At 49.5% G+C, this 20,000-nt stretch overlaps 1 protein-coding gene across 1 annotated transcript in view; it reads left to right on the plus strand.

Moving 5' to 3' along the window:
• The window catches only part of rras2 (RAS related 2), a 37,680-nt gene that overhangs the window by 6,752 nt on the left and 10,928 nt on the right, over positions 1-20,000 (plus strand). Inside the window, exon 2 of the mRNA XM_048262470.1 lies at positions 19,331-19,418. Coding sequence (XP_048118427.1) covers positions 19,331-19,418 — 88 coding nt within the window. The remainder of the gene's footprint in view (positions 1-19,330; positions 19,419-20,000) is intronic.

Below are 20,000 nucleotides of genomic sequence, written 5' to 3' on the forward strand. Positions count from 1 at the left end.
CCGTGCCAGGAGGGACGCGCCTTCGGAAGCGCCACTGCTGTTTGTCCTGTTTGTCGCTGTAATGCAAACAGTCGGTTTGTGTGCCCAAGACTGACAGCTGCACCCCTCCTCCCCCTCCTCGCCTCAGTCAGAGCCGTTTACGAGCTCTGAAACGGCGCAGCACAGGAGTGGTGAAGGGTGTAGCAGCGTCTGTTTTGGCATGGCTGGCTCGCCAATTGAGAGAATCGAAAACATCGCCGCCGCTGTCTGTTTCACCTATACGCGAGCGCTGCCCACACACACATCAGACACAACACATACACACACACACACACACACACGCACACACGCCTCGGCTCACACCAAAGGCCCCATACACTGCTCAGCCTGACACTAGCTTTAGTGGTGCGGCTTCTCAGGGGCCTCACCTTGTCTTGAGGTATCCTGTTTACACAAGTCGGCTGCAGGAAGAGCCTGCAGCAGCAGACAGCAGACAGCAGACAGGGCCTGTAGCACTCACAGCCCTTTATACTCACTGCTCCACGTGTGTGTGTGTGTGTGTGTGTGTGTGTGTGTGTGTGTGTGTGTGTGTGTGTGTGTGTGTGTGTGTTTGTATGTATGTGTGTTTGTGTGTGTGTTTTGTGTGTGTGTGTGTGTGTTTGTATGAGAGAATAAAAAAGGACTTATTTTCCTTTGATTTCATTTGCTGTTTTGCACAAGCAGTGAAAACATGAAAGAAATTTCCATCACGTCAACCCGTTGCATGCTTGCACTGGAGAGCTCTGATTGGAGGGGAGGGAGGAAGAGGAGGCGGAGGAAGAGAAGGAGGAGGAGGATGTTGTGCATTTGAAGATCTTTTTTGTGGTTGTTGTTCGTTTACTTCCCAGTCCAAAACACACTTCTAGTTGATCTGAAGATATTGTATCTTATGTGTTCCTGACCCACTGTCTTTCCTGCTTTCACTCTCTCTCTCTCTCCCTCTCTCTCCCTCTCTCTCCCTTGCCCTCGGTGTCTCTTTCTTTCTCTCTCCATATCGCTCTCTCTCTCTCGTTCTCTCTCTCTCTTTTTTTTTTTTCTCTCTATTGCTCTCTTGCTCTCTCCCTTACTCTCTCTCTCTCCATCTCTCTCTCTCTCTCTCTCTCTCTCTCTCTCTCTCTCTCTCTCTCTCTCCCTCTATCTCTGTGTTGCTCTCCCGAGGAGAGTGCGTGGAGTTCACATGTTCCTTTGCAGATAATCACTTCCGAGCATGAATGGGGACAGATTATTATGGGGTTGCTGGCCTAGGGCTATGTCCCGTTGACTGGTGTCTTTGGAAGGAGAAACATATGCCATGCGTCTTCAGACCCACACACCAGACATCTGTTTCCAGATCAGATGCTCACACACATCGATCGATTGGCTTTGTTCCCTGGGCACGATCTGGTGTTCAATATCCACCGCGGTCGTGAGGAAGACAATTGTGCGTTTAGATCATGTCGTCCTCTGGTTTAATTTCCTTCCTCCTCTTTGACTTGGAAAACGAGTTCCTACAAATGAATCCTTGAATGTGTTACAGATTGCGCAAAGACCAAATGTTCTGTGTCACATGATGTGACTTGTTGTCATTGCGTGACAAATCTTACACTTTGAAATAGACACTCATACACAAAAACATACATGTGATGTAATCAAGTGGCTCTCTCACCTTTCGCACAGTTTTTCTTGCTCTCTCTCTCTATCTTTCTCTCTTACACACACTTACACACGTCACTCACACACACCATCTATCTCCCTGTGTGCCTCTCGGCTCCCTGTGTGGCACCATGGGAGAGCTCCATGTTTCCACCCCGGCCAGTCGGGGTCAGATGACTGTCCACTGAGGCATGTGTGGGGGTGGGGTGGGGGTCAGCAGGGCTGGACCGTGTGCCTGTGCCCTGTAGAGGTGCCGCTGTAGCGGGTCAGTGACTCAGGGGCCAAATGGCACCACAGCCAGCAAGAAGACACCATGAATCAGACCTCCCACCTCTCCCACAAACCCACTGCCCTGCTACCCACTACACACATACACACAAACAAACACTCAAATGCCACACTTACACACACACACACACACACACACACACACACACACACACACACACACACACACTACCCTGTCCACCCCACTACACACACACACACACCACACACACACACACACACACACACACACTGCCCTGTTCACCCACTACACACACACACACACACACTCAAAGACCACACTCAAACACACACACACATACATGCTCAAGCACACGCAGCAACACGCACATGCTCAAGCATAAACACACACAGGCACACACACTCATATAGGCAGTCTCCAAATCAGATGCTCCCAAATCAGATGCTCCCTGCTCATAGTGGACCCAGGCTGGATGTTGTGTGGGATCCAGAGGGGTGGGGAGAGAGCAGTAAGGCAGAGGTCACTGCAAGGCAGTGGCCGATAGAGACTGCAGTCTGGTCTACACCATCTCCCTTATCCACTCTAAGCAGCCATGCCGCAGAAGAATCCAGTAGGATTTCAGCGGTACAAGAAGCATTGAATACATTTGCCATGGCCAGGGGAGTCCTTTTTTACGATTCACAATTGCTTTTAAGGAGTTCTCATCTGTGATCGTGGTTTTGACCAAGCCATTTCCAGGCAAATCTTTTTAATATTGTGTTTCATGTAGGCAGGTGATTGCAAAAAATAAAAAACGCCGCCTTGTGTGGACGGCAGTAAACGCTTCAGACCCCGCGTCCCTTGTAGAATAGAAAGAGCTGTATTACCCACAATGCACTATCGGCTTGTTTGTACATGAGCATGGGATGGCTGCGTCTGAGACGACAGGAACCCAGGGAGATCAGCTATGGTGTAGCTCCAACAACAAATAGGCTGCTGCAGCCGCTCACCACCGGCTCACAGAGCAAATATGGTCCCAGCGTTTTGTTTTGTTTTCCTTTCATTATCTCCACAACCTTCCTCTGTCCTCTCACGCAGGCGAGGTCACAGGAGATTAAAACCAGGACGTTTGTTCAGAGATTTGTTTTAATCTACCAACTCACCAACAGCCATTATTTTTTTTTATGGAGTGGCACTGATAACATATTTTATGAGTTGTCATTTTTAGATCCATGGCAAAATATAGATCTGTACACTTGCACAACATTAATAGCAGACTATATGTTTTATCCTGTTTTCTGTAATATTTTCCAATCACTTGCCTCTTATTTCTGCTTGATATTTGCTAAAGAAATGTCTTGTCAACATGGCACGGCGTAATTTGAATAATACCATACATTAGTGTGCATTACAGGTCTGATGTATTGCTTTAGCCAGTGAAATCATATAGCATAATGGAGGCAGTGGAATCGATCTGTCAAAGCTATGTGTAGTTAGCCGCCACTGGACCATGCCAGCCCAATGCCAAGGGTTTCCTTGGTCCCTCTCTCCATGTCTCCCTCTCTCTCTCTTTCTATCTCTTTCCTTTAGCGACTGATGCTGAAAAGAGGTTATTTGCTGAGGATTTGATGTTGACACTAGGCTGTCAGATACCAGTCATATCCTGATAAGAAGATTAAGATGAGACTGGTGTGTTTATGGTAACTTTTATCGTTGGTGGCTGCCAGTGTGGTTTTTTTCCGTTGTTTAATGTTTCCCTCCGCTAGAAAGCTGTGTGTGTGTGTGTGTGTGTGTGTGTGTGTGTGTGTGTGTGTGTGTGTGTGTGTGTGTGTGTGTGTGTGTGTGTGTGTTGACACCTCATGCTCCTGTGTGCAGGGTGTGTTTGCGCTCCACGGTCAAGCTCTGCGACTAACGGTGAGTTATTTCACATACTGTCCCACATTCCCTCTTGAGTTCCTCTCCACCCTGGTCCCAATCCAAACCACATTATTTGTATCCTGTCGCGTCTCGTCAGGCACCAGATTGTTGACATCGAATCCTCGGCTGCTCATAATATTAGTCACCGTCGGGGCAAGCCAGAGGTGCCTCATTCTCGCCCTCAGAGCTGAAACTCACACAGTTATCTGCTGCTCTGAACTAAACAATTCTGAATAGCTCTTTATTCACTTGGAGGCTATGTCTATCGCTACCTGTTTTTAGTTCAGTTGGTCTCTCTCTCTCTCTCTATAGACAAAAAAAAACAGTCCAAAAAGGAGCAGATAGAGAGGTGGAGAGGAAGAAGCCTGCTGTGATGTCTGCACACTAATCCTGCAGTCCTCTCGCATCACACCTCAGTCAAGCCGAGAAATTCCCCAGTGGGTGGATGAAGCCCGGCTGAGAGCACATTTCTGCTCCACTAATAGATTCTTTCCCTACTCTTCCTCGGCCATTTGTCATCCTCCCGTCTCTCTGGTGACATGGGGGGAGACGTTCCATAGGAATTATTGAGAGCGGATGGCCTATTTTTAGTCAAAGCGCACAGCTTGTGTGCAGTGTGCAACCTAAAGATTTTTCCTCCGCTCGTGGCATGTGGGGGAGATTTCGCCGGGTTGAATCGGAGTTCATATCTGTGCATTCAAAGGGATCTGTAGCTGTGTGTGGTGTGTGTGTGTGTGTGTGTGGAGTGTGAAGAATGGGTCGCATCTTCTCCAGCTACGCCCACACGCTGTCTCAGCACAGCTGGCCTGAGATTGAGGGGAGGTGGAGGACTGAGAGAGAGAGATGGAGGGAGAGGAGAGCTCCAGAGAATGCTCTAGTTTCCGCTTAAGAAACCTTGTTTCTATTCCCCACCCAACAACACACACACACACACACACACACACACACACACACACACACACACACACACACACACACACACACACGCACACGCACTCAGTTGAACTCAGCACAGTGGGAGCCATTCTGGTCCACCACCCGCTTCTGTCTTTGAGATGTCCCAAACAGAGCAGCCAAACTTTACTTTGGCTGTGGTGTGTGTCTGTGTGTGTGTGTTTGTGTGTGTGTGTGTGCATGTGCGCATGTGTGTGTGTGTGTGTGTGAGTTTGTGTTTGTTTGTGTGTGTGTGTGTGCACGCTCGTTTGTGTGTGTGTGTATGTATGTGTGTATGTGTGTGTGTGTGTGTGTGTGTGTGTTTTTGTGTGTGTGTGTGTGTGCGCCCGCTTTTGTGTGTGTGTGTGTGTGTGCTGCAACTGGGCTGTGTCCTGTCCTCTTGTTGCCGTGACTGTCAGTCTGGCTGAGTGGTGGGGGTGGTGGCAGGGCTGGTGAAGCCTGAAGATTTTTAGGGAGAGGGCAGGTGAGGGTGTGTGTGTGTGTGTGTGTGTGTGTGTGTGTGTGTGTGTGTGTGTGTGTGTGTGTGTGTGTGTGTGTGGTGGGGTGTCCTCGCTTGGCAGGGTGACTGTGCAGTGAGTGTGTCACCCCTCGTCTGTTGTCCCACTCGGCTGTCTCCCAGTTGTCGCGGGGGAGTGGTTGTGTGTGAGTGTGTATGTGAGAGTGTGTGTGTGTGTGGGGGGGGGGGGGGGGTGCAGGTTGTGGCGTGGCAGCTGAGCTGATGGCAGGCTCATTAAGGTCCCGCACCTGTTGGGAGGCTGGGAGTGGGCAGCCGTCACCCAAACAGGTGAGCGAGGGCACAGGGAGGAGGAGAGGAAGGGGGTGAGTGGTCTTCCTCCAGCTGCCACTTTGTGTGTCTCTAAGAGCATGTGGAACGGTAGCCAGCTAGTATCATAGCTACGCAGTGTGTGCATAAGTAAAAAAAACTCCCTCTCGACGCTCTGAGAGACGTGCTAGTTAGAGATACTAGCTCCCTTGCTAGCATGCTCGCCTGAGCCCCATTTTGAGGTGCTGCAAGTTGCGGGTTCGAATTCGGGCCAGGTGCAGGGCTGAGCCGCACGTTAGACATGAAGCGCAAGTTACACATGCAATCCCGCAATCCAATCCCCCAGTGCCACTCATGCAATCCCGCAATCCCACTCATGCAATCCCATAATCCATATCAATCCCGCAATCTCCTAGTCCCACTCATGCAATCCCCCAGTCCCACTCATGCAATCCCGCAATCCCACTCATGCAATCCCACAATCCATATCAATCCCGCAATCTCCCAGTTCCTCTCATGCAATCCCGCAATCCCACTCATGCAATCCCACAATCCATCTCATGCAATCCCACTCATGGAGCCCCACTCTCCTACTGCAGCACTGGCTGCTGGGTAACGCAGGGACAGTGTTTTCTAGCAGCTAGCATTGATCAACCTCTCTGCTAGTTTGTGTGGTAAATGGCTGCTCGGTCCAAACCAAATATTGTGTCTTTCTTCTCCTTGTGCCAAACCTTGTACCAGATTCCATTTACAGCGGTCAGGCCTGATAGAATGAAAAGACCTTTTGAAAGAGAAGTGACCCTGGAGGGGATCTGACTCTGGCTAACTGTTTTTCCATCAGCCCACGAGTGATGGACGCTCACTGGGGGGACCACAGCGTGGTGCGGCTCTGCTTGATCCATAACTGCCTCACAAGGGTAAAACAAGGCGCGGGATTCGGAAAGTCCAACCTACATAACTCAGGCGTGGGTGAGCAGGGGCCGGTGAGGACAGCCCGCCAGCGCGGCTCTGGAGAGCGCACGTCCATTAAGCCTTATTTATGAGCCGCTGCCCTGCTGCACTAACAGGGGCTCCGCTGTCTACGTTGTGTGACTGTTGGCCTAAAACGGTAATGGGTGCAGGCTTTCTGTCAGAGCGCCAGCCAAAAAACCTCACTCGTCTCGACTCTGCTCGGGATGCATTACTCGCCTCGCTCTGCCTGCCCACCGTCTGGAACAACAGCCGCCCCTCCAGTAACGCTAAACGCTCATTTTTTCGAAAGAGATGTAAGGCTCTAAAAATACTCCACGTCAAAGTCTTGGACATTTTTTGTGTGCAGAGCAGAGCAGAGCGCAGCACAGCGGTAAGCAGTGGAGCTTGTGATGCTAAATAGCCGCGGTTTGCAGATGGAGATGGAGATGGCTAATCGCTCAAATCACTCCAGCCACCGGCCGCACGGACCACACTCACTTCCTGGTCCCCATTCTCTCGCTTGTTGATCTTCTTTGACATCATGGCTGAGTGGGTGCATGTTCCAGGCATTTAATGAATGCACTGTGTCAACACGCGGGCCGCTCCAACTTCCTCTGCAGGCCACAGTGTACTTCCTGCATGGTGGAGGTGTCCCAGTCATATCAGATTTGTGTTTACGAGGGCCTTATCCAGCTCCATTTACCTGTTTTATGTTTGTAGTAAATCTGCAGGCGTGCCAAGCACCAGCACTTTTTACTTCCTCTGCTCTCGCTACTCTGGCACTCGGGAGCAGGTCTGTTCCAAACACAACGGTCACTCACACATGACACAGTGGGAAGCAAACAGCTAATATCTGTGTTTGTGTGTGTGTGTGTGTGTGTGTGTGTGTGTGCTTGTGTGTGTGTGCTTGTGTATCTGTCTCTCTGTCTGGGGTCCCTATGTCTGCCTGGCAAGTGTGATGATGTGGGCACTTGTTTTTCTTGTGTTTGCGTTGTAGACAGATAAGGTCGCATCAGTCAGATTTCATTCCCAAAGATAAGGGATGTTATTGAGCTTGACGCGCAAACTGAAAGCGAATACAGCCCTCTGCCTTGTTTTTTTTATCGCCGTCTTTTTTTTGCATAGCCCAGCAGAATTTGTGGTTTGTCACAATGGGGGCTTAGTACTATCAACAGCACCACAATGGCCGGGTTTACCGTCAACCCTGTCATGTGACCGACCAGGATGGCGGCTTGTGTACACCCAGTATAAATAACTTAGTGACTCTCTGAACATCTGAAATGGTGCGCTAGGTTCATGCGGGCCGCAAAAGCAAAGCGCTCCTTTGAATCAGGAGAGCCTGAAGGCTGAAGCCTGCTGGCCAGTGGTGGGCTGCACATAAGAGGGGAGCGGCAGGGGAGCTGGACGCTTCAGGTGCCCACGGTCCCTGAGGGAGTTTAAAAGGACAGAAAGGTGAAAGTCCAGTCCTGCCACGGCTGATCTTTAGCACCTGATTGATGCTGTAATGCCTCAGTGGAGATGTGTGTGTGTGTGTGTGTGTCCGTGTCCTCTGCAGACCCTTTGCTCTCAGCAGGACTCCAGGCTCATGGTATCGGGCACCACAAAGCTGTTCTGTTCCCTTATATACTGTCCAGTCCTTAGCGGCTTCATTATGACATGACAGGAGGAACCAAAATGACCTCGCATAGCGGCTTATTCTCTTTCTCATTTGTGAGATTTCGCTGAATGGATGATGCTGTATATGTCCTGTGGTTCACTACTAACATTTTCACAATGGAAGGTTCTGGGAGAGCGCCATTGAAAACCAGTCAGCAGATCAACTTAATACATTTGATCTTGGACACACACCATATCTGCTGTTAAGCACTAACATTCTTACATACAGTATGCACATTGACACTAGTGGTCACCTGTCCGTTCTCTGTGCTGGTGTCTCAGGTGGTCCTGTGGGCCAGTGTTGGCTTGGGAGGAAACGGAGAGGTTAGGTCATTGGAGGATTGCTGGTTCGCGCCTGTCTAAGCGTCCTTGAGCAAGACACTGAACCCCAAGCCTCCGTTGTTGGTGTATGAATGGGTGAATGAGAGGCATTACTCTGTAAAGGGCTTTGAGTGCTTGTGGTTGTGTTTGAGAGTAGAAATGTGCTATAGAAATGCTGTCCATTTACCATTTTACCCTGCTGGCCAGTCCAGCTGTCCTGCGTCCTGTCCGGGGGGATGGACGGACTCAAATGCCCTCATTTGTCTGAGCTAGGAACCACTCTGATGGAAATACTTTGTGTGTGTGTGTGTGTGTGTGTGTGTGCACGCGCTCGTGTGTGTGAGTGTGTGTGTGTGTGTGTGTGTGTGTGTGTGCGTGTGCGGTGTGCGTGTAAATAACGTGCGTGTCTTGGCGTCGCGTATCGTGTGCATGTGTGTGCGCGCATGTGCGTGTGTGTGCGTGCGTGCGTGCGTGTGTGTGTGTGTGTGTGTGTGTGTGTGTATGTATGTATGTCTCTGCGCGCGCTCGTGTGTGTGTGTGCATGTGTGTGCGCATGCGTGCGCGTGTGTGTACATGTGTGTGCACGTGAGTGTGTGTGCGTGTGTGCGCTCGTGTGTGTGTGTGTGTGTGTGTGTGTGTGTGCGTGTGTGTGTGTGTGTGCGTGTGTGTGTCTGTGTGTGCGTTGCCTGAGTGTCTCAGTCCTGGCGCAGAGCCATACTATTGATCTGCAGCTGAGGAGAATGCAGTGCAGGGGCCACCGAGGCTCAGGGGCGGCTCATTTCATCTACTCACATCTCAGACCCCCACCCTCCCTCCTTCTGTCCTTAGATGGCTACTGATGACACTGCTGCTAAAATTGCCCCAGCAGCGTCCACTCTGCCCCCCCACCCCACTCCATAAGCCTCCCCTGCCCTGCCCTGCCGCGCAGCGAAGCGGCGGTCATATAGGTTTAGTCAGATTTTTTTATTTTTTTTATTTTTTCGCATGTCCAAATTTCTGTCAAGGATTCCCGGGACACTGAACTTGGGTACACGAAACTTGGTGGGCATGTAACCCCACATGGATAGCATAGAACCATCGTTTTTTGTTTTGATCTGTAGCCCCCCCGCTGGACTGGACCCCCCGAAAGGAGGGTAGGGCAGACACAGTTTTCTGTGAATATCTCGAGAACCGTAGGGTTTAGGAGGACCATTTTTTTTGTATATTGATCTCAAGGGGCCATGTCCACCCATTCCATAACCACTCATTTCATGTATAGCCACCTAGTTAAACACACAAAAAAGTAAAAAATGAGGTGTTGTAATCGCAGGTATCTGTGACCTAACATAGTCAAAACTGCACGAAATTGGAAGTGTAGGATCATTATGACACCCTCTGAATGCACACCAAGTTTCGTGGAATTCTGTTAATGGGGGGCCACACAATAAATTAATTTATGTTACTATACACCAACTGGCCTGTAGGTGGCCGGAGACAGTTTTCTGTGAATATCTTGAGAACCGTAGGGCCTAGGAGGTCCACCTTTTTTTTGTATGTTGGTCTTAAGGGGGCATGTCAATCCATCCCATTACCACTTATTTCATGTATAGCGCCACCTAGTAAAAAATTAAAAAGCAAAAAATTAGGTGTTTTCATCACAATATCTCTGGCTGACATGGTCAAAACTGCACGAAATTGAAAGTGTAGGATCATTATGACACCTTCCGAATGCATGCCAAGTTTTGTGAACTTTCGTTCATGGGGGGCCTTACAATAAAATGATTTATGTGTACATTTAGTGACTGTACACCAACAAGGATTCCTGGGACACTGAAAGACCGGGGTAACCCCACATGGATAGCATGGAACCATCGTTTTTCGTTTTGATCTGTAGCCCCCCCGCTGGACTGGACCCCCGAAAGGAGGGTAGGGCAGACACAGTTTTCTGTGAATATCTTGAGAACCGTAGGGCCTAGGATGACCAATTTTTTCTGTATGTTTGCTGCCAGGGGTCATGTTAACCCATTCCATGTGCACACATGTGCATAAACAGATACACACGCACACACATACATTCACAGTAATCATACGTATGACACATACTCACACAGTAGACATATGTACGCATGCATGCACATGCACAAACACACAAATGCAGACAAACACACAAGCACACACACACACACACACACACACACACACACACACACATAAACATAAACGTGTGCACGTGCACACAATTCAAGAATTTCTCAGAATTATGAACAGGCAAGATGGGGGTGGGGTTGTATAAAATTAATTTTACATGTGAAATCTATGAACTAATCATGTTTTGGTACTTGTTGTCTAGCAGATACCAGTGAGAATTGAGTGTGGATAATGCAATTTAGTGAGACAGTTAGAATCATATAGGCCTTTCAGCGTGATTTATTTTTGTGGAAAAAATGTGCTGGACTGGGCGGCGGTCATATTTTGTACCGCTCTGCGGTACATCTAGTTATTGAATAATTGACCTTTTGGGCTTGCATGAGCTCATGGGAAGAATGGGTGTTTCCCCAGGAAACGGAGGTCTTTTGTTGTTGGATTGAAGTGTACGGCTCACGGTGGATGTTGGGGTGTTGAAGTGGGTGTGGCCATCGCGTGGAGAGGCTCGCTGCAAGTCAAGTGTGTGTGTGTCTTTGGACCTAAGTGCAGCGGGCTGAGGGAAACCCTGTCGCCCCAGCGCTGTGTGTTTGTGTGTGTGTGCAATGTGCATGCGTGTGTGTGTATATATCGATGTGTGTGTGTGTGTGTGTTTGTGGATGTGTTTATGTTTGTATGTGTGTGTGTGGATGTGTGGGTGAATGTGTGTTTGTGTGTGTTTGTATGTGTGTGTGTGTGTGTGTGTGTGTGTGTGTGTGTGTCACTCACTCTAGTGCTGTGTGTGTGTGTGTGTGTTGCCCCAATGCTGTGTGTGTGCAGCAGAAGTTACCTCAGTTGAACTGAACGGGGAGAAACAGGATATGAGGCGGGGCTAACTCGCGACACGCCACCATCGGCTCACTTTACTGGCTTCCCTCAGGGCAAGTGTCACGCAGGCGGAGAACATGACCAATGCCGTTTGCTCTCGCTCGTCGTCATGGTGACGTGAATCATAGCCACTGCAGACAGACCGTCTCCATGTTCACGTGGAAGGCAGACATCATTTTTTAATTCATCCTCAGGAACATTTTTTACAAGCCGGTGCTGCTGATGCTGACATTGTTGAGTATCTTTGATATTGAATTAATTTTAACTCCTCAAATACTGTGACAGCTGACAATTATGGATTGATATCAGTGACTAGCCTGGAGGGGTACAATAGTTTTCTCATGGCAATTTTAGTAGTGTGACTGCACTTGTTTCTAGGCAACAGAGGTGAAGCAGACTTGATGGCCAATTCCTCTGTAGGCTCTTAAGCTGTGAGCTGTGGCTTTGAGTGATGGTTCAGTAGCAGAGTGCCACATTAAGGATGTCCACTTGAGTCTCAATAGATCAGTGTGTATCCATCTAGAAATCCTTTTACATTGTCCTGTGTCTTAGCATAGCACAGCAGAGCGAGCTGGTGTTATGTTGTGTTGGGCTGTTCGCTGCTGGTGCTTGTACTGCTCTGCTGGATTACAGGGAGCACGTAGCCCCGATCTGTGGCAGTAGTGCCTCTTTGGCTCATTTCAAAACCAACACCTTCCATTTTCCCAGCGGCACGGTCTTTCCTTAGCCATACACACACACTCAATGTGAAGTGTGTAGACCCCTGTGTGTGTGACCATGTTCATCGAATTCTGCTGTGTGTTAGTGTGTACAGTGAAATCTAGTGTATGTGAACGTGTAAAGTGAAATGTAGTGTATGTGAGTGTGTTCAGTGAAATCTAGTGTGTGTGAGCATGTTCAGTGAAGTCTAGTGTGTGTGACCATGTTCAGTGAGCCGGGTGTGAATGCAGGGTCTTCACAGATTTTTACAGCTTGCACTAATGACCTCCGCCAACAGTTGGCCCGTAACGGACTAGGTACAACAATATGATTGCAATGTTTTCTCTGCACATAAAAGGGAAAAATGTGAGGAGGTCATGATGTAGAAGGAAAATGAATGGGAGACACTGTTGGTTGTATTTTGTTTCCTTTGAGAAGCATTCAGAGCCAAACTTTGTGATGTTTACTAACCCTCCACCTCATCAGCTGACCCTCCACAGGCTAAACAGTTGCTTACGTTGGCATGAGTTCACTGATGCTCTGTCCACTGCTGATGCCTTGGCAGCATCAGCGGGGATGTCTTATGGCTCTCTTAAGGCTGTGGAGGAGTACGGTCACAAATACGCGGTTAGAATGTTCGCGAACCGACAGTTCCGCATTATGATACGACAATTCCCCTCAGAGATTTTCCTCATAGACTGTATAAAGAACACTGAAACTGAGAAGAGGCCAGGGGCTGTGAGTTATGGATGCAGCGGGGGGGAGGCTCCAACAGGTCGGGCTGGCCCGTGTCCAGTTAACGGGGTGTGACCTGGCCCGCTTTAGATGGCCTCGCTTTAATTAAAACAGCAAACATGCTGGAGTGGGCAACCTGACAGCGCTAACGTTGCGCCATACACCTGTCATCTAAAACGGCCATCTGAGGGCACACCATCCACAACTACTTACACACACACACACACACACACACACACACACACACACACACACACACACACACACACACACACACACACACATACACACACACACACACATGCACACACAGTGGAAGAGGAAGTGGAGGTGAAAGGAGGTCATAGCAGATCAGGTGTGGTGCTGTGTGGAGGCGGTGGAGATGGTGGAGGAGGAGGAGGTGGTTATGAAGTTGATCAGCTGTGGAGGAAGAGGTGGAGATAAAGGAGGAGGTGGTTATGAAGTTGATCAGCTGTGGAGGAAGAGGTGGAGATAAAGGAGGAGGTGGTTATAAAGTTGATCAGCTGTGGAGGTGGAGGAAAAGGTGGAGGAGGCGGTGGAGATTGAGGAGGTTGTAAAGTTGCTGTTGCTGGCAGAATTTTCCTTGAGATAATAGAATTTTTCTTCCCCTTTATTAATGTGCATTTCCCCCCCCCGTCAAGGCCTGCTAATCCCACAGGGCTGACGGGGGCTCTGTGCTGCATGGCAATTATTCTCAGAAAGTGTTGACGTGTGTATTTCTGACCTGTGCCGAGAGGTAATTAACGTTCGCTTTGATCCTGCTCATTTAATAATTAAGGTTGTTTCAGAGAAAGGTTTGTTGTGTGTGTGTGTGTGTGTGTGTGTGTGTGTGTGTGTGTGTGTGTGTGTGTACACAAACAGTTCCTCGAGTCTCAGTCTCGGTTGCAGAGACAGAAAGAGACAAAGAGTGAGGGAGAGAGAGTAAGAAAGAGATTCCAGTGTTGTTGACAGGCTGTGTGTGTGTGTGTGTGTGTGTGTGTGTGTGTGTGTGTGTGTGTGTGTGAGTGTGTGTGTGTGTGTACACAAACAGTTCCTCGAGTCTCAGTCTCGGTTGCAGAGACAGAAAGAGACAAAGAGTGAGGGAGAGAGAGTAAGAAAGAGATTCCAGTGTTGTTGACAGGCTGTGTGTGTGTGTGTACACAAACAGTTCCTCGAGTCTCAGTCTCGGTTGCAGAGACAGAAAGAGACAAAGAGTGAGGGAGAGAGAGTAAGAAAGAGATTCCAGTGTTGTTGACAGGCTGTGTGTGTGTGTGTACACAAACAGTTCCTCGAGTCTCAGTCTCGGTTGCAGAGACAGAAAGAGACAAAGAGTGAGGGAGAGAGAGTAAGAAAGAGATTCCAGTGTTGTTGACAGGCTGTGTGTGTGTGTGTGTACACAAACAGTTCCTCGAGTCTCAGTCTCGGTTGCAGAGACAGAAAGAGACAAAGAGTGAGGGAGAGAGAGTAAGAAAGAGATTCCAGTGTTGTTGACAGGCTGTGTGTGTGTGTGTACACAAACAGTTCCTCGAGTCTCAGTCATACACACACACACACACACATGTATGCCCTGCCCTGCTCCGCACTCCTAGCCTGGCACAATACAACAGAACAGAACAGAAAAGAAGAGAAGTGATGCAAACAGAGGCGAGGAGAGGAGAGGAGGGGAGAGGAGAGGAGAGGAGGGGAGAGGGAGAGGAGGGAGGGGAGGGAGGGGAGAGGAGAGGAGGGGAGAGGAGAGGGAGGGAGGAGAGGAGAGGAGGGAGGGAGGGGAGGGGAGAGGAGAGGGAGAGGAGGGGAGAGGAGAGGAGGAGAGGAGAGGAGGGGAGAGGAGAGTAGAGGAGAGGAGGGGGGAGGAGGAGAGGGGAGAGGAGGGGAGAGTAGAGTAGAGGAGAGGAGGGGAGGGGAGAGGAGGAGAGGAGAAGGGAGGACACAGGGCTGGGTAGGCCAGCGGTGGAAAGACTCGTGAGGGAGTGCGTTAGGATGGAATGTGTGTGTGCGTGCATGCATGTCTGTATGTGTGGGTGTATGTGTGGGAGAGAAAGAGTGTGTGAGTTTAACCAAGTGTGTTAACAGGAAATTATGTGTGTGTGTGTGTGTGTGTGTGTGTGTGTGTGTGAGTGTGACTGAGTGAGTGTGTTAAGGAGGAGTAATGTTATGAGTGTGAGTGAATATATTACTGCAACCAGGTGGGTGTGGCAGGCAGGTTGAGGAATATGTGTGTGAGTGTGAGAGTGTGAGTGTGTGTGGGGGGTGTATCTCCTCTGTGACATCACCCTGACACCACCCAGAGGGCTGCGTTGGGTTGGGCTGGACCGGGCCGGGTCGACTGCCCCTGCTGTGAGGGTGGGACTTCCTTCCTGCTCTCTGCTCTGCCCTCGTCTACCTCTCGGCCAATGCCAGAGGGAGGGTCACTTCCTGTCCCAGCATGCTTAGCGGCGGCAGGGTTCCCAAGCTCTTACACTGTCTCTCTCTCACACACTCACACACGTTTGTCTTTGTCCCTTTCACTCTTCCTTTTTGTCGGTCTCTATCCCTTTCTCTTTTCTTCTGGGCTCAGTCTCTCCACGTCTCTGTTACACAGACCCACACACACACGCATGTGTACACATTATTGTCACACAAGTGGACACGCAAACACACACAACACACACACATACACAGACACACATATATCCCCCACACACACACACACACACACATACACACACACACACACACATACACACTCACACACACCTCACCTCACTTAGATGGCTGTGGCTCTATGGCAGCTGGAGAGATCTCTGTCGGCTCGGCTGGCATGGAAACTCTGGCTCAAGCCTGTTAATTGGCACTGGCTGGCACAGAGGGCTTTTCTTCTGGCGAGGGGTGTGTGGGGGGCGGGGCGAGGGGTGTGTGGTGCGGGGCGAGGGGTGTGTGGTGCGGGGCGAGGGGTGTGTGGTGCGGGGTGTTGGGTGCGGGGTACAGGCAGGACTCCACACAAAGAGTCGCGTCGTGCTGCTCCTCACTGGGGGGAACGGGCCTCCAGACGCGTCTCTGTACTGCACTCACAACACTCAATGCATTTAATCCACTGGGTTATTCATTAGGGGGCCTGTTGTTGGCATTCTTTGTTGAATCAGAGAAGTGTGTGTGTGTGTGTGTGTGTCTGTCTGTCTCAGACACAGCACTGTTTGTGCTAACATGAGGGTAAAGGTCAGCTACAGAAACTCAAACAAATACACAGACATCCACCCTCACACACACACACACACACACACACACACACACACACACACACACATACACAGACTTAAACACACACATACACAGAGTCAAACACACATACAGACACACAAATTGACATGCAGGCGTAAAACACACACCTGTTTGGCAGACGGACCCCCCACAGTATGTCTGTCATATGTCCAGCCAAGGGCACCTGGGCAGGGTTGTCTCGGTGCTGTAACAGGACAGAAGGGCACTGACCCGTGTAGAGGGATTCAGAGGTGGACGCTCAGTGGACCGTATCTTTGCTGCATATATATATACACACACACACACAAATACACACACTCTCATAGCTCTCATGCTCATAGCTCTCTTATAGCAGTGACCTAATGTGTTGCATTACACACACACAGAGCTTGAGTCATTATAACACAGTTAACAGCTTTCAGTAAGAGTTGATATGAGCCCTCCTCTCTGCTGGGAAGTTGGACACCTCAGAGTGTGTGTGTGTGTGTGTGTATTTAGGGTGATTATCCAGCATGGTCCATCACCACTGTGGCTCACTCTCTTTCCAACCTCATGGCAGATTGTTCCGGAAAGATGATTACTCACCAGACCCCCCTCAACGTGACACTTCTCATGCTTGCTCAGAGAGGCTTTCTAACACATACAACCATGTGTACACACACACACACACACACACACACACACACACACACACACACACACACACACACACCTCCACTGGGGCATTACAGCTTCAATCAGGTGCAAGTGTACAAGTGTATGTACAAGTGTTAAAATAAGAAACAGTGGCTTCAGAGAAAATCAAAAAGAGAAAGGTACAGTAGTCATTCTACTAATTTTACTGTTTCTAGCCCTGTTGTTGGAACGTACACACGCGCATGTGCACACACACACACATGCATACACACACACACACACACACACACATACACACACTGTGTGTAGTTAAGGAAAAAAAACAGACTGCATATGCAGTGCTTTCCATGAATTATGGAACATGGGAATGTGATGCAGCACATACAGAGAACCTGTGTGTCAGAAAAAGGGAGAGAGAGATGACAAGATGCGCGCGCACGCACGCACGCACGCACGCACGACACACACACACACACACACACACACACACACACACACACACACACACACAAAGACACAAAGACACAAAGACACACAAGCACACACATACACACACACATACACACACAAAGGCACACAAGCACACAGACACCACACACATACACACACAATGACACACAAGCACATACACACACACACACCACACACATACACACACACACACACACACACACACACACACACACACACACACACACACACACTCTATGTGTCAGAGAGAGAGAGAGAGAGAAATGACAAGAACTAAGTCAGAGATAGAGCGAAAGAGAGAGAGGGAGTTAGAATGAAAAAAAGATGAGGACAAAATGGGTCTGGTGAGCAAGTCCCACCGTGCTGGAAGTAAAAAGAGACGAAGCTAGCAGTCTGAGCAAAGACGGCTCTTGAAGGGAGGGATATAAACAGACGTGTGCGAAAGACAGAAAAAAGAGAGAGAGAGAGAATGGGAGCACAGACTCTCAGGGCGAAGCTCCTCAGTGTCAGTAGGCTCATTTAAGGAGTCCCAGTGCACTGTGCCCAGCTTTAGCGGCATCTGGGAGAAGCAGCAGAGTCTAGTCCACTTCAGGTGCAACAGGAGGAGAAGCAGCAGAGTCTAGTCCACTTCAGGTGTGTCAGGAGGAGCAGGAGTCAGGAGTGGAGTGCAGAGGAAATGATATCACTGTCACAACTACCTACCCAGACTCCTTTGCAGGAGGCAGAGCGTGGAGAGAATGTTTGAACCAAATGGCATGTGAGGGACTTAGAGGAGTTCTCTAAGCAGCAGCATAAACTTTCTCAGTGTTGCCACGTTTGTGTGTGTTGTGGTGTCTTCTTGCACATGTGCCGCTATATTAGCTCTGAGGGCACAAACACACACACGCTGCAATGTATAGGAGGCCCGCATGCCCTTGTAGGTCTGGCACTGACCCCTGCGTGCTGGTGTTTACACACGTCACCAGAGCGTTGCGTCCGTGCCTGTCCAGCAGAACACAGGCTCAGGACGGAGGGTTCAGCTGTTGTCGTTTACCTTCTTTCTCCCCATGGAGAGGCCCAAAAACATGGGAAAAATTAGAAAAATGCACCGCTTCAAATCCCACACACACACAAACACACACATACATACTCTCTCTTCCCACACACACACACACACATATACTTATACACACACATGCATACTCTCTCTCTCTCACACACACACACACATATACTCACACACACATACACACACATGCATACTCTCTCTCTCTCTCACACACACACACACATATACTCATACACACACATGCATACTCTCTGTCACACACACACACATATACTCACACACACATACACACTTACTCATACATGTATACAGACACACAACCCGGCGTGGTGTGTAGATGGCTATTGGAGTTGCCAGACGTATGCTCTAATTCAGGCCCTTTGGAGCTTATCAGTGTAATGGTGGACGTAGGGCCCTTCAGTGTTTTGGTGCCTCTGACACGAAAGCAATGTTTGGACTGGAAACATGTGATCCCACAAGTTCTTTTCCACCCCGAGACCAAAATAGAAGCTTTTGTCGGTTGTGTGTATGTATGTGGACATGTGTTTGTGTCAAGAGTGTGTCTTTGGGTGTGAGTGTGTTTTGCAAGCCCCTTATTTACCCCAGCTTTCTTTCAAAACAAACGCTGCTCACAGTGTGTGTGTGTGTGTGTGTGTGTGTGTGTGTGTGTGTGTGTGTGTGTGTGTGTGTGTGTACGTGTGTATGTGTGTGTAAGCGTCTGTGTGTGTTTGTGAGTGTTTTTGTGTGTGTTAGCGTGTGTGTGTGTGTGTGTGTGTGTGTGTGTGTCCTCTGTGCTTGCATACTGGTGCCAAAAGGTCAGCAAGGCTCTCTGTTTTCTACTCAATGGCTCAGCTCAAGTGAAGCACAAGAGACGACTGTTTCCCTGCGTCCTCCACACATATACACACACACACACACACACAGAGGAGTCCTCTGACCAGTGGTGGGATGGGTTTCGGCCCATGTGATAACGACTTCACATGTGTGTGTGTGTGTGTGTGTGTGTGTGTGTGTGTGTGTGTGTGTTGCCCCTTTTCTCACTCCATCTTTCTTCTCTCTCTTTTCTCTCTTCCAGTCGTACTTCGTCACAGATTATGACCCCACGATTGAAGACTCGTACACCAAACAGTGCGTGATTGACGAGAGGCCGGCTCGACTGGACAGTAAGTGTCAACCCGGGGGGAGGGTGTGTGTGTGTGTGGTGTGTATGCGTGCGTGCCTGCGTGTGTTTTCTTTTGTGTGTGTGTGTGTGAGTGCTAGCGCGAGCACGCGTGTGTGTGTGTGTGTGTGTGTGCGTGTGTGTGTGCGTGTGTGTGTGTGTGTGTGTGTGTGTGTGTGTGTGTGTGTGTGTGTGTGTGTATGTATGTGTGTGTGTATGTGTGAGTGAATGAGTGGAGGGAGTCTGTCCTGACAGTATCAGCCCTAAAAGCCCTGCCACGCGCATCAGGAAATCAGCCCTCCCCTGACCATCCCATAATCAGCAGATAGAGCCATTAGGATATGAGTGGCCAGGCAGACGAGGCCAGACCTGTGCTGTGCTGGGCTGGAACAGGATGTGGGCTGCTGGTCGGTCATTTGGGCGGTTCGGTTGGTGGGTAATATCTCCGCTCTGATAGGACTCGGAGGGGTTGGGGGTGGGGTGGGGTGGTCAGACTCCCCCTGTGGGACGCCAGGTCCATGATGGACGGCTGCAAGTCACAGCTAAGTGCATGCTTTATGGAGGTGCCTAACAGGATTTGTCTTAC

This window comes from Alosa alosa, chromosome 14 (assembly GCF_017589495.1).
Source record: "Alosa alosa isolate M-15738 ecotype Scorff River chromosome 14, AALO_Geno_1.1, whole genome shotgun sequence".
Classification (NCBI taxonomy): Eukaryota; Metazoa; Chordata; class Actinopteri; order Clupeiformes; family Clupeidae; genus Alosa; species Alosa alosa.